General features: G+C 38.1%; 1 protein-coding gene across 2 annotated transcripts in view; it reads left to right on the forward strand.

The window, feature by feature from the left end:
* The window catches only part of SNTB2 (syntrophin beta 2), a 98739-nt gene that overhangs the window by 55450 nt on the left and 27069 nt on the right, over positions 1-16220 (forward strand). For both annotated transcript variants that reach the window (XR_009517701.2, XM_060000286.2), the window contains exons 3-4: positions 864-1074; positions 7299-7441. Coding sequence is in view for 1 of the 2 variants with exons in the window: in XM_060000286.2 (XP_059856269.1) it covers positions 864-1074; positions 7299-7441 (354 nt within the window). In the remaining variant the exon portion in view is untranslated. The remainder of the gene's footprint in view (positions 1-863; positions 1075-7298; positions 7442-16220) is intronic.

A 16220-nucleotide genomic window follows, 5' to 3' on the forward strand; every position in this document is an offset into this window, starting at 1 on the left:
TAAAAAGATCTCTCCTTGGTCAGTGGCAGTTTGTCAATTTCCAGCCTACCACATTATTTTTCCATTTTAAAAGATATGTATGTTCACTGTTAGAACACAGCAGTGTATATATGTTAGTCATTTATTGAATGATTTTTAAAATTCATCTTGGCAAAAACTTTGATCAAAACACAAAATATTACCCAACAAATTGCTTTATAAGGAATTTGTTGAGTGTACTTTTTAAAAAATTTATGTAATTCCTAAAGGTTACTTTTGAAGTATAGATTGTTCACAGTTGAGTATTAACAAATAATAGTCATAGAGTTGAAGATCTCTTAACTATTCTTCTACCATGACTCAGCGGATGATTTAATCATATGATGTTACCCAGACCCTCAAAAACAATTTCAAATTTTCGTAAAGCGTCATTCTTCAGCTATTTTCTTTATTTCACACAGTGGAAATTTCAGTCCACTGTTTGGCAGTAGGTTCTATATACCTTGCAATACTGTATACCAGAGTTTTCTAAGTATTTAAAAAATATATTAGTTCTTTCTTTACAATGTGCCTATGAGATTCAACACGCTTTCCATTTCTTTGACATGGAAATTAAGGCAAAGTGCAGTGTTCTACTACAGACTCTACAGTAGGTTCCCTTATCTTAGATCATTACGTTAATACTGAAACAACAGACCCAGCAGTTAGTCTTTCCAATGATGATCTTTCCACATGTGGATCTCTCTGGAATTGGACCCTAAGGAATTAAGAGAAAGTATTTATATTCTGGAATGTAAAAGTAGATTTTCAGTTAAGTATGTTAAACCATGGCAGATTTGATGGCTTCTGATCTAGCTCACTTTTTTTTTTCTTTTTCCACACAGATTGATAGAGCTACATTCTCCTGATAGCAGGAACACGTTGATCCTACGTTGCAAGGATACAGCCACAGCACACTCCTGGTTCGTAGCTATCCACACCAACATAATGGCTCTCCTCCCACAGGTGTTGGCTGAACTCAATGCCATGCTTGGTGCAACCAGTACAGCAGGAGGCAGCAAGGAGGTTAAGCACATTGCCTGGCTGGCAGAACAGGTAGGCTGGGAGGCAGGGCAGGGTCTCACCAGGTCACTACTCAGAGCCAGGATGCTTCCCCCATTTCGTATGTCTGTAATGTTTATCATGCAGTCAGGCCCTGGATGTCTAGCTTGCAGATCTTTTGTTAGTCTTCTGTTTCTCCTCCCCTAGTGTTTAGTTGTTTGTTGCTAATTATCACCTCTACCAGAAGAATTGACTGTCATGATCATCATCATCATAACATAACTAAAAAGGGGTTCTTAGTAACATCTGTATCCTTAATGACTAAAGATAATTTTCACGGTTTTAGAATAGGATCAGCAAACTTCTTCTACAAAGGGCTATTAGTGCTACAACTACTTGACTCTGCCATTATAGCAAGAAAACAGTCATAGACAATATGAACATGAATAGATGTGACTGTGTTTCAATAAAACTTTATTTACGAAAAGAGATAAGTGGGCTGTATTTGGCCCAGAAGTCATAGTTTCCCAATTCCTGTTCTAGTCTATTGACAGAGTTTCAGGGACAACAGGCTTACTCCCCTGGTCTGGGAAAATTATAAAATATACAAAACACTTTACAAGCCATTAAACACATGTATAGTTGTCTTCTACAACAGAAAAATGAAAAGAAGAGAAACAAGAAAACCTAAGTAGATGTTGGGTGCAGGGAAAGGAAGGATATAATCCAAGTTAGTTTAGATCCAAATTTGGCAAAAGGGAGACTAAAAGTTCTACATGATATTACAATACATCCTTTTTCTTTCTGGTCCTTCACTGTCAGCTGGGCCAGAGGGAGTTGAAAACAGAAGACAGAATAGGGATTCAGAGATGAGTGTTCAAGTGCTAGCTCTGTTTTTCACTGGTTTTAGATCTTTTTAAAAGTGCCTTCATATCTTTGCATCCTAGTTTCTTCGTGTGTGCAAGGGGGCAGGGATTATTGCATCAGTATCAGCCCAGACAGGTTTTGTTCTTTTGCGTTGTTGTTTTGTTTTAAATACAGTTTCCCAGGTCTGGCTCCCCATGTTCCCCATCAAGAGTTCACATTTGGTAGACCGATGGTGGGGCCTGGAAATCTCATTTGGCTCCCTAGGTGATTGTGTAGTGGATTTTGGACTCCACTGATTTAGTTTTTTTTCAGCCGTGAAATTTTACAAACATTCCAAATAATGATTCTAATAAATTATAACACAGAATTCGTACTGTGATGATTTCTAGGAGTCATAATTAGAATAACTAAGCAGAAGAAACTAATGAAAATCATGGTATAAGTATTTACAACTTTGAAAGTTTTAGTCTTTTAGTTGTGTTTATCATTGTTTCTATATTTTTATATGCTGGTTGAAAACCTCAATTGAGTGGTAATTGTTCTGTGCTTTCAGCAATGTTAGAAATCTTCATGATTTTAAAAAGGTGATACATTCACATAGTTCCAAGGTCAGAATAAAAAGTTAATAGGTGATGTCTTACTCTCCTTCTGCTCCCTCATCCGCCTAATTCCTACCCCTTTGCACCCAGGGAGGTAATCACTTTCATTCCTTTCTACTGAGTCTTTTGAGAGTTTCTTTATGCAAATAAAAGCAATTATGAATATATATTCTTCTTTTTCTCTTTTATAAAAGAAGATGGCATATTATTCACACTACTTTATACCTTGCTTGTTTCTTTCATTAGGCAATATATCCTGGAGATCTTTCCATATCAAAGCACAGAGAGCATTCTTTTTCACAACTGTATAGTTTTCCATTGTGTAGCTGTAGTTAAATAAGCACTCCCCCCAGTTTTGTTGTCATAATCTTTTGCCATTACAAAGAATGCTATAATGAATAACCTTGTAGTTTGTCCTTTCACACATGTGCTTTCCAAACTCTTTGGTTCCTGAGTTCAGATAGATCAGATAACAAGGGAACACACATTATCTGAATGTATTTGGTTCTTAAGTTTCTAGTAGTGAGCAGTAAAACTTTGGTTAGAAAGGGATTTATCCAAAGTTTTACATCATTTCCTGAGCTTTGATCGTTAGAGTTCATAGAACAGGAGATATTTCTATACCTATAGGATAAATCCCAGAAGCACAGGTTCAAAGGGTATATTAGTAATCTATCTCTATAAAACAAATTACCCCCAAGAGTTAGTGACTTTGAAATAACATTTACCTCCCACAGTTTCTAAGGATCAGGAATCTGGTAGCAGTTTAGCTTCCTGGTTCTGGCCTGGGACGCTTCATGAAGTTGCAGTCAAGCTGTCAGCAAGGGTGGCAGTCATCTGAGGGCTTGACTGGGTTGGCAGGTCCACTTCCAACATGATTCATTTATATAGCTGTTAGCAGGAGATCTCAGTTTCTAACTGCTTGTTGGCAGAAGTCCTCAGTTCCTTGCTACGCAGGCCTTTCCACAAGATTGGCTGAGTGTCCTCGAGACATGGCTGTGGGTTTTTGTCAGAGCAAGTGATCTGACAGAGAGAACAAGATGGAAGCCACAATACATTTTATGATCTAGTCTCTTCTCTATTCTTTTCATTAGAAGTGAGTTACTAAGTCCAGTCTATACCCCAGGGCTCCGGCTCTTAAAGGGAAGAATGGTAAAGAATTTGTGGACATCTTTTTAAACTACCACAAAAGGTATATGCATTTGTAATTTTGATAAATATTGCCAAATTTGCCTTCCATCAAGATTGAACTAATTTAAATTCCCACCAGCAACGTATGAGAGTTGCCAGACCTTTAAAGTGAACTTAATTTGGTTTATGCTACATACAGACAAGTAGAAAGGAGAAAAATAAAGCCACAAATTCATCACAGTCTGCCCTTTATGGACTGTATTTATGTGTGTGTTTCCTCCACTCAGTTGTGAGCTCTTGGAAGATAGGAGCACATTTTCCCCAAATCTTTAGTCCCTAGAGAACTTAGCCTAATGCTTTGTAAATAGTAGATGTTCACTAATTTTTTTCCTTTGTCTACATATATACATGCAAAAAGCAAACAAACAAGTCATTAATTATAAAATACTGTCCAAGAACACAAGCTCAGGGTTGGAAAATAATACCAAGTCGAAAAGTTTCAAATTCTTTAAAAATAGTATCACGGAACTAATCCAAAGTGCTGTTTCTAAACTATTCATGATTTTTACTTTTTCCAAGTAGTTGTTTGGGTTACCCAAATCAAATACACTTAGAATAAGTTGTTCAAGCAAGACTGGATACCATTTCTCAGAGGTATTATTTATAATGAACTTATGTATGTGATAAGAGTTGCCTTTTTTAACGGTAAAATTGTTTAATTCTATGAGTATGAAAATGGTCAGGATAATTTTAGATCATGTAATCTTTTTAAAATAGGTAAACATTTATTTTAGCAATAGATGTGTTTCCTGAAAAGCTTGCATATGAATGAAACTGTTTCAGTTGTAAAGAAAAGATAGTTATCATTTATTTAACTTTAAATGATCTCTCCTTAACTTATCTGTTTGTTATTTCACATTGTCATAAATTGAATTTGCTTAAAATAGGGAAAACCTATGCTACAGATGTTTGGTAACCAATAGATAATCTGTTCTGTGCAAGGCACTTCTATCTTTATTGATACTGATTTTTATGTGACTGATAGTTTACCTTTTAGTTGGTTATATTCTTAAGATGGAATCTTCTCTAAGTCCACCAAATGAGGGGACATACGTTACCTACGAAATAAGTATTTTTAAGCATTTGAGTGTTGGTAGAAAAGCCAAGACAGCCAAAGAAAGCTTTGTTGTCACAGTTCCTACCTTGTCCCTGGTTATTCTCAAACTGTGTAAAGATTCAAATTAGGAACATATACACTAAATCAGGATCAGTGGAACAATTTATTTTTTGCTCTATGTTTTCTATTGTAATAATAAAATACATAAGTAGCAGAAGTACATCACCTCTTAAAAAGATTTGTGGGATGAAGACATTTAGGGAATGAATAATAACTATTATTAATTTTTCATCTTTAGTGCTATTCAACTCTAGTTATTAGAAAATAAAATTTGGAGAAGGCTATTGTTTGGCCAGGTGTATGCATGTGTGGGTATTGAAACACAAGCAAAGCAGCACCCTAACTTTAGTATCCCTTTTTTCTCTGGCCAAAAACTCGATAGTGGGGAAAAAAAACACCTCAGTAGTGGAGTCCCAAGGCTGCTTGTACTGATACCACAACCAAAAACACATACTACATATAACAGGCAGCATTTTGATTCCAGTGAAAGCAAACAGTATCCTTATAAGTTAAGGCAAATAGGCAAACAGAATGACTTAAACTGAGGTTTCATTTTTCTCCAATGGTAAGTAGAAGAGGGAAAAGATAGTCTCCAAAAACTAAGGACTCAAAAGAGCTAAAGAATTAACACCTTTTTTTTTTTTTTTAATAATTTATTTGGTTGTGCCCTGTCAGTTGCGGCAGACGGGCTCCTTAGTTGTGGCATGCATGTGGGATCTAGCTCCCTGACCAGAGATTGAACCCAGGCCCCCTGCATTGGGAGCATGGAGTCTTAACCACTGCGCCACCAGGGAAGTCCCAAGAATAAACACTTTTTAAAAATTGTTAATTGAAAGAAAAGTTCTCTGTCTTGAAATTGCATATTTGCTTGTATTGGCATTAGCAGTTTTCCTTTCTCTTCTTTGGGAAGAAATACATTTAATTTAGGTTTTCTAAATGCATATACTGTGATCTAGTGTTCAAAATCTCTCTTATAACTTAGCAAAAAAATTAATTAAAAAAATCAGATAGTCATTTTATCCCTTTGGGAAGATACATTTTTACATTATGTTCCCTATGAAATATTATACATAACAATCTCGGAGGCAAAGACTTAGTAGTGCACATAAACTAGAAATCCCTTCGGGGTATCTATGACCCCAAAATTTAAGAATCCAAGAGAACCTCTTTACAGCTGATACTCTCCCTCCAGACATTACTTTAGACTAATATAGAGTCTTAGAAAACTTGGGTTCACTGGTAAGGAAAGTATTAATTATTTCTACCATACTTTGCTTGAATACTCAGGGTTGGGTCATGTATTTTGTGCTTTCAGCACAGGGTCGAACATGGGTAACTTCACTGGTTGGAATTCATTTCCCCTTCCTGGAATCAGCTCATGGCTGTAGCTAGGAGAAAAGCATCCCAGTGGTAGATGTTATAGCACAGAACCGAACCACTCAGGTCACTTTTCAGATTATAGATGTATTCTTAAGGGGCTCTGACATGTTCATATTACCTTCAGAAGTCATTAAGGAAGAGAAAATAAAAAGCAGATCTGAAGACAAGTAAGAGACAAGTAATTCATCAATTTAAATTCACCTTGAAGCCATCAGTGATAGCAGAAAAGATGAGGGTTAAAATACTCTTGTTAAGCATTCCCTGCTCAAAGTTCTCATCTTATGAAGGCAAACATTTTGATGATACCAGGGCTTTTCTTGAACATAGTCTTTTGTTTTTTAGTCTTGGATCCTTGACAATATGTATAAGTAGTGGTTGTTTTCCTACATTTTTAAACCATCATAGAGATAACTGAGTTTTATGCAATTAAATGCAATGGTACACTTGAAACTGAAACATAAACTTCCTGAACTATAATGGGGAACTCTTTGAAAATAGTTTATATCATCGTTTTCCAAAATACAGCATAATTGGTCATATCGGCGTTTAAAAAAGATAAAATAGAAATTAGCGGAGTACGTTGCACAAAGTATAGGAATTGTGTTGTTTTGGAAATTTTTAAATTCAATATTTATATGTATGTGTTGAGTTGCAATGTAAAATGTATTTCTTATTGTAGGTCTTGATCAAAAATATTTGAAAAACAATGATGTTTATATTATACAGACTCATTTGGTAATAGTTTCTATCCTGTACTTAGAAGATGTTACTCCCACATCAGACATATTAAAACTATTATCATTTTGAACAGAGTACTATGTATTTAATTAGAATTGGTGATAATTAGTTATTGTGGAATAGGGATAAAACTGTGTCATATCATTAGAAAATGTCTGTAACTCACTCAGGGAGAGCTTTCTCAAACTACACAATCCACCTCACACCTCCCAGTGGAGAATCCCTGCCAGTGGGAAGGAACCTGATGGGATGTTTCCTTTTCCTCACATCTGTTAGGAAGGGGAAACAGAATAGAGACCCACTATCTTAGGCCGTCACTGAAGGAACTTTTACAGTTACAGATCATTATAGTTAGCTCTACTTTCTGGATTTCACCAATTTAACAGGCAAAACTAGATGGTGGAAGACAACAGTGGAGACCTGTCCTCATGGCTGTGACTGAGAAGGATTTGCTGCTTTATGACTGTATGCCGTGGACAAGGGATGCCTGGGCATCACCGTGTCATAGCTACCCTCTTGTTGCCACAAGGTAAGACTAAAGACAAAAAAAAAATGTCTATCCTCCTCTAAATCTACTAAAGAATTTAAAAATGAATTCTATTATCTTTTAGGTGGCTAAAATAACATTTAAGTAGCTGATGTAGTTGATTTAGACAAAAACTTTTCTTTCACAACCTTATTGATTATTTTGCAGCTCCTAGCTCAAAATAAATGGTTTCTGTCACTAGTATTTTTGTGTGTATTTTTTAAGATGTTGAAGCAGCTTTCTAACTGCTCTTTTCGACTTGCTTAGTCATGAAGATAAGTAAATAGTGGGGTTTTTTCCTTTACTTTATTGACTGTGACTAGAAAACCACTGAAATAGTGGCAGCATTTTGACTGAGTGATGAAATCATTTAAACAAGACTGTGGTACCGTGGATAAACCACACAACTCAGCCAAAACGTTCTTCAACTTCTCTTTCTAGTATAAGAGTACATAATTTTGATTCCATCAAATAAACATTTATTTGACCTGAAGCAACAGGATGTTTCTAGCATGTCCAATGTGCGGAGCTGGAAGGGAAAAGAATAGAGAAATGTAGATTTGGGGACCAAGATGTCTTAAGAAATTACTAGAAAGTAGTTATCTAGTGTGAAACTAGAAAACATGTTCACGTTCGGTGTTATTTGGGCTTAAAAAAGAATCAGGTTTTGGGCTTCCCTGGTGGCGCAGTGGTTTAGAGTCCGCCTGCCGATGCAGGGGACACGGGTTCGTGCCCCGGTCCGGGAAGATCCCACATGCCGCGGAGCGGCTGGGCCCGTGAGCCATGGCCGCTGAGCCTGCGCGTCCGGAGCCTGTGCTCTGCAACGGGAGAGGCCAAAACAGTGAGAGGCCCGCATACCGCAAAAAAAAAAAAAAAAAAAAGGGAGCCCCAGAGAAAATACTTGGTAGTCAGAAAGGCTAAATGGTGGAGCCATCTGGTATGTCCCACGGGCAACAGTATGGGGGCTCCTGCTTTCAGCAGACAGAGAGTCACGTGAAGCAGAGTATTCTTCTGTTCCAGGAAGGCTTCTATGTTATGTAGGATTTCCTTCAATTTGCCAAGTTCCCTTACATATATCACTCTTTTTATAAAAATATAATTTCCACATAGCTTTTCAGGAGTTTCTGTGTAATTTAGAGCTGGAGCCCTTAGATCACAGAATAGAGATAAAGGATTTATTGAGCCTCAGAGTTAGGGAAGTGTGCCCTCATTAATTTCTTCAGGACATAATGGTCCTTCAGAAAGACTGAATTTAACCATCAGTTTCTCTGGTTCTATTTATTTTTAAAATTCTCACTAAATTATAACCTCCTTGAGGTCAAGAACTATGACTTAGCTCAGCATTTCCCATAATGCTTTGTGTATAGTAGGCCTTCAGTAAACCTTAGTTGAAATAAATTCTGTTACTTAAATTACAGTTTCTGTCTTAGTTATATTGGGAACATGACAGGAATTGTAACAAAACATGTAGACATGTCTCAGTAGATATAATTAGAGCAATTAAATTTATATTTTCTAAAGAGTTAGAGCTTATGAATATGACTGTCCAGATCTCTTAAGCTTAAATTTTATGGAAGAGGCTTATGCTCTAGTTATGATCATAGAATGCAAGGAGGGTAGCTATATCCTTAGACATTTCCTTTACTGGATGTTACTGGAGGGATGGAGCAGAAACCTATGTCATCCCCTAGATGAGCCTTTGTTCAATATAGAAATTATAATCTCATAAACAAATAATTTCTGGACATTGACTAGACTGGACCTAGACCACCAAGGTACTTTGGTACTAAACAAGGAAATGGGGTGGTTGTGTGGATACTCTCAGTGTGGTATTAATTTGCAACTAAGGAAAAGATATAAATAAGATTTAAAACTCGTAGAAAAAAAATACAGGAGTAGATCTTAATGGTCTTGGCTTAGGCAGAGCCTTCTTAGATACAACACCAAAGCACAAGCAACAAGAGAATAAATAAATAAATTGGACTTAATCAAAGTTAAAAACTTTTTTGCTTCATATGTCACCATTAAGAAAGTGAAAAAACCCACAGAATGGGAGAAAATATTTGCAAATCATATATCTAATCTGGGACTTGTATCTAGAAAATATAAAGAACTCTTACAACTCAATAATAAAAAGATAAATTACCCAATTAAAAAATGGGAAAAGGATCTGAGCAGACGTTTGTTCAAAGAAGATATGCAACTGGCCGATAAGCACATGAAAAGGTGCTCGGCATAATTAGCCATCAGGGAGTTGGAAATTGAAACCACAATGAACTATCACTTCCCACCCACTAGGATGGCTATAATTAAAAAGATAGTATGCAAGAGTAGACTAGGATGTAGGAGAAAATAGAACCTCATACACTATTGGTGGGAGTGTAAAATGGTGCAGTTGATGTGGAAAAATCTGAAAGTTCCCGAAAAGGATAAACATAGTCATTGTATGACCCAGCAATTCCACTCCTAGGTTGTATATCCAAGAGAAATGAAAAATGTCCACACAAAAATTTATTCATGAAAGTTCATAACAGCATCATTCATGACACCTAAACAGTGGAAACAATCCAAGTGTCCATCAGCTGATGAACAGATAAACAAAATGTGGCATATCCATACAATGGAATTTTTTTTTTTTTTTTTTGCGGTACACGGGCCTCTCACTGTTGTGGCCTCTCCCGTTGCGGAGCACAGGCTCCGGACGCGCAGGCTCAGCGGCCATGGCTCACAGGCCCAGCCGCTCTGCAGCATGTGGGATCTTCCCGGACCGGGGCACGAACCCGTGTCCCCTGCATCGGCAGGCAGACTCTCAACCACTGTGCCACCAGGGAAGCCCATACAATGGAATATTATTCAGCAAAAAAATAAAAAATGTTCTGATACACACTGCAGCATGGATGAACCTTGAAAACATTATATTAAGTGAAAGGAGCCAGATGCAAAAGACCACATATTGTATGATTCCATTTATATGAAATGTCCAGAATAGGCAAATCTATACAGACAGAAAGTAGATTTGTTGTTGCCAGGGTTTTTTTTGGCGGGGGAGCAGGGAGGGAGTTGGGAGAAATAGGGAGTGACTGCTAGTGGGTATAGGGATTCTTTTTAGGGTAATGAAAATGTGCTAAGATTGTGCTGATGGTTGCAAAACTCTCATTATACTAAAGTCCATTGAACTATGTACACTTTTAAGTGGTAAAGTATATGGAATGTGAATTATATCTCAGTAAAGCTGTTATAAATAAAACAAACCCCAAAAGCCAACAAGATTTAATAGAAGGGAATAAGACCAATCCTTAAACTGAGTTTGAGTTCCTAATAGCTACTTATATTAGGTAATTGGGAGCATTGTTACTTAATCTTTCTGTGCCACAGACTTTTCATTTGTTAAGTGGACCCTAATGAGATAGAGGGGGTGTGAGTATTAAAATGAGTCAATACTTTTAAAATGCCTACAGTGGTACCTGACACATTGTAGGCGCTTAAGTAAGTGTTAGCTTCTTTAATTATAATAATTATTTATTATTAAGTGAAAATATGTCAAGGAAGAATTTGTGTAAAAAGTATAATTGGTTTTTTGACATTGTTAAAAGAAGAGCTTAGCTCTAAACCAACAGTTTTTATGAGTAGTGAAAGTTTCATATTAAATGTGAGGAATTCAGATATATATTTGTTTTGTTTTTGTTTTTTATTATTTATTGGCTGCATTGGGTCTTTGTTGCTGCGGGTGGGCTTTCTCTAGCTGCGGCGAGTGGAGGCTAGTCTTCATTTCGGTGCGGGGGCTTCTCATTGTGGTGGCTTCTCGTTGCGGAGCACGGGCTCTAGGCACGCGGGCTTTAGTAGTTGTGGCACACGGTCTCAGTAGTTGTGGCTCAAGGGCTCTAGAGCGCAGGCTCAGTAGTTGTAGCGCACTGGGCTTAGTTGCTCTGCGACATGTGGGATCTTCCCAGACCAGGGCTCGAACCGTTGTCCCCTGCATTGGCAGGCAAATTCTTAACCATTGCACCACCAGGGAAGTCCCTCTTAATACGTTTAATTAATTAATGAAACAGCAAGGATTCTTCACTCCTTGCCCAGGAAGTACTGGTGGATTAGGAGCAAAAGTGACAGGCAGATGAGAGGTTTAGTTTTTCCGTGTGGCTGTGTTGGCCAAATGGAATTGGTTGAAGTCACTTCTTGATAGAATTAAGGGGGCTTAATCATCCTCTGCCTCCTAGAGAGGTTAGAGTATCGCCACTGAAAGAGACCAGAGGAGGAACCCAGACCAGAAGGTATCCAGTAAAGAGAGGCAAAGCCAGAAAGTGGTGTGCTTATGTCTTTTTAGTGTGGAGGAAAGAGGCAGTTTGAGATACATGTGAGTAATGAGAAAGGGCTGAATGTTCACTTTCACTAATTCTAATACTTTGGAACATGTTCTTATGAGTGGATGAGATACACACACACACAAGGGTAACATAAACATATAGAGAAGGAAAAGATTAAGGACCTTGATGATCCAATAGCAAAGGTAGATAGTCCCTGATAAATTAAGAATTAATTGCAGTTCAAAAATCAAAGAAGGGAACTTCCCTGGTGGTGCAGTGGTTAAGAATCCTCCTGCCAGTGCAGGCGACATGGGTTCGAGCCCTGGTCCACGAAGATCCCACATGCTGCAGAGCAACTAAGCCTGTGTGCCACAACTACTGAGCCTGCGCTCTAGAGCCTGTGCTTCACAACAAGAGAAGCCACCGCTCGCTGCAACTAGAGTAAGCCCGCGTGCAGCAACGAAGACCCAGTGCAGCCAAAAGTAAATAAATAAAATAAGTAAATTAAAAAAAAAATCAAAGAAGGGCTTCCCTGGTGATGCAGTGGTTAAGAATCCACCTGCCAATGCAGGGGACACGGGTCCGAGCCCTTGTGCAGGAAGATCCCACATGCTGCAGCCAACTAAGCCCGTGCGCCACAACTACTGAGCCTGCTCTCTAGAGCCCATGGGCCACAACTACTGAACCCGCGTGCCACAGCTATTGAAGCCCATGCACATAGAGCCCGTACTCCGCAACAAGAGAAGTCACCGCAATGAGAAGCCTGCGCACCTCAGCGGAGAGTAGCCCCTGCTCGCCACAATTAGAGAAAGCCTGCGCCCAGCAATGAAGACCCAACACAGCCAAAAATAAATAAAATAAATTTTAAAAATCAAAGAACACTGTTAGGGTAATATAAATTAACATGAGTTAACCATTTATATTGGCTTGCACATTTATAGATTCTTGGAAACCAAAAGTGTGTGTGTGTGTTTACTTAATAGCTGATATTTCGGGATGGTTGAGGAATTAAGTAAAAACATGAAAGTGATAAATGAAGAGGATTTTTATTTTATTTTTATTTTACACATTTCTTGAGGTTAAAGCCAGGTACAGGATACAGGTAGAAAAATAGATATAGGTGCCGTGGATTTTGCAGGATGTGAATTTTGTAGTCTTTTCCTATAATCTTTCTTTGACTGGAAAAGAAAACGATCCAGAGAAAGTGTGGCTACTTTATGATGTGGAAAATTGAGTGGTGTTGTGCTTATGGGACTTAACAGGGTAAAAGCTGCTGAAACGCCTTTGCATGAGCTCATCTGGCCTCCCCACTAAGGGGGCCTTTTGGCAGTGTGTTTTAACCAACTGCTGTGCAGCAAGAGTCCAGCAGCTGGTTTGAATTAGATTCCCTCTGCCAAATATTTCATAATCAAATCTGTAGGAATAATTCTCCTGGACTTTCTATTTTTTAATGTCTGATTTGGGATTAGCAATCAAACTGAATATGGTAGAATACACCCTGTCACTTTCCTCATACTTTGTCTTACTTGGATCATATGTGGAGTAGTTTTGAAACTTATTTAACTCTTCCAGAGATAGCTAATGTGTAATTGGCATGTTGGTTCTACAGGGATCAGCCCAGGGAGGTGGTTCTCAAATTATACTTTCATGGACCTCTGGGGATTCCTTCTTCAGGGGGTCTGTAAGTTCAAAACTATTTTCACAGTAATACTAAGGTGTTGTTTGCTTTTTTCATTGTTGACATTTGCACTGAGGGTTGGTAAAATTGCTGGTACCTTAGCATGAATCAAGGCAGTTGGCACCAAACTGTATGGACTTGCAGGGAGAAAACATACCAGTTTAACCTCAAAATGTCTTTGTTGAAGCAGTAAAAATTACTAGTTTATTTAATCTCAACCCTTGAGTATTCATCTTGTTAATAATCTGTGAGATGAAGTGGGAAGTGCTCAGAGTCCACTTCTGCTGCATACTGAGGTATGAGAGTTGCTGCAGAGGAAAGCATGTGTGGTTGAGCTGCAAGCTGAACCAGCGGGTTTTTTCATGCAACACCATTTTTTCACTTGAAAAAACAACTGGCTGACACACTGTGGCTGGTCAGACTTGGGTATTTGTTAGACATTTTTTTCCCTAAAATAACCAAAATGAATTTGTCATTTAAGGAAAACACTGATGGTATTTGTTAACAATTATAAATTTCTAACTTTCAAACAAAAATTAGAATTCTGGAAAACTAGCATCTGTCTCTGTGAGTTTGATAGCTTCCCAATACTTAAAGACTTGTCTGATGAGATCATTGGTGATACTAGCAAATGTGACTTTTTGATATAATAAAATGCTCTTAACATTTGGAAAATGTGCATAACTCAATGAAAAAATATATTCCAAATGACCAATACATGATGCTACAAAAGCATGCAAGGGTAAGAAAGATCTATTCAAGCTGCAAGAGAGACCAAAGGATTTTTAATGTAACAGGATATGAAAACTTTATTGATAAGTTTTCAGATACTACATTGCAACTAACCTTTAAGAATCTGCTGTTGAGTTTTGGTTTGGTAGACAGAAAGATAACCACAATTATCTGAAAAGGCTATAAATACTCCTTCCTTGTCCAACTGCCTAGCTGTGTGAGGCTTGGCATACTTAAACTGCATACTGCAGCAGAATGCAGAAGCACATATAAGAATTCAGCTCTGTTTTATTAAGCTGGATATTAAAGAGATTTGCAAAAAATTTAAAACAATGCTACTCTTCACATTAATGTTTTGTTGTTGTTTGGGAAAATATTGTTTTAATAAAAATAAGTTATTTATATTAACATCTAACCGGTTTGTTATTTTTAAATGAATTAATATTTAAAAAATTTCTCAGGGCTTCCCTGGTGGCGCAGTGGTTGAGAGTCCGCCTGCCGATGCAGGGGACACGGGTTCGTGCCCCGGTCCAGGAAGATCCCACATGCCGCAGAGCGGCTAGGCCCGTGAGCCATGGCCGCTGAGCCTGCGCGTCCGGAGCCTGTGCTCCGCAACGGGAGGGGCCACAAGAGTGAGAGGCCCGCGTACCGCAAAAAAAAAAAAAAAATTTCTCAGTTTTAATTTCTCATTATAGTAAATATCAATAAATATAATCCATATGAAGAAAAGTGTTTTGGAGTACTCAGTAGTTTTTAAACACTTTTTTTAAAAAATAAATTTACTTTATTTATTTTTATTTTTGGCTGCGTTGGGTCTTTGTTGCTAAGCGTGGGCTCTCTCCAGTTGCGGCGAGCAGGGGCTACTCTTCATTGGGGAGCGAGGGCTTCTCATTGCAGTGGCTTCTCTTGTTGGGAGCATGGGCTCTAGGTGCGCGGGCTTCAGTAGTTGTGGCACATGGGCTCCGCAGTTGTGACTCGCGGGCTCTAGAGCACAGGCTCAGTAGTTGTGGTGCACGGACTTAGTTGCTCCGCGGCATGTGGGATCTTCCCAGACCAGGGCTTGAACCCGTGTCTCCTGCATTGGCAGGAGGATTCCTAACCACTGTGCCACCAGCGAAGCCCCCTCAGTTTTTAAGAGTGTTGAAGTGTCCTCAACAAAGGGTCCTCCTTTGTTGAAGACCAAAAAGTTGGCAAACCATTAGTTTTGTGCTTCTTAACTGTGGCTACACATTTGAATCATCTGGAGAACTTATAGTAAAATAAGGTTGACTGGGCCCCACCCTAGACCAGTTAAATCTGAATGTTTGAGGATGGGAGCCAGACATCAGTAATATTTAAAAGCTGTGCACCGGGTGATTCTAGTGTAGAGCCAGGGTTGAGAACTATAGTAATTAACTTGGCTAAACCAGTTGGTAGATTAGAGGAAACTGCCTTTCCCTTGAGAGACACAGGCTTGTCTTTTATCTGAACCAGTAGTGACTCCCTGGCAATGAAAGGAAATGTGAAGGAGCATCCATTTACTCTTAGATGTCATCTGCTCAGGTTACTGCTAGAGGAGTAAAGGAAGGAACCAGCAAATTTGTAGAAAACTATTACAGGTGTACAGCCTACAGTGAAGCTAAGAACAAGCCATTTTATTTATTTATCTTTGGTATACATTTCTCATCCAAGTTTTTAAAAATCCTATGTGGAAAACATTATCTGCTGAGTGATTCCTTATAGTGAGGTAGTGTGTTCTGTTATACTGATCTACTTCGAACTTGTTAAAAATAGGGAAAATATTTTTGGAAGAAGTGAATAAATTAAACTATATTAAGTGGTTGTCATGAAGCAAAGTGTTGAATAGTTTAATGACTTTAAAGAGAACTGCTTTCTCCTCTTCTTTCCATATGTATACTTCACTGTTACTTTTTTAGCAGCTTTATTGTGATATAAGTCACATACCATACAGTTCACCCATTTGAAGTAGAAAGTTTAATGGTTTTTAATATGTTCAAAGAGTTACAATCAATATTAGGACACTTTCATCACCCCAAAAAGAAACTCCTTACCCGTTAGTAGTCACTCT

The sequence above is a fragment of the Delphinus delphis genome, chromosome 20, assembly GCF_949987515.2.
Source record: "Delphinus delphis chromosome 20, mDelDel1.2, whole genome shotgun sequence".
NCBI lineage: Eukaryota > Metazoa > Chordata > Mammalia > Artiodactyla > Delphinidae > Delphinus > Delphinus delphis.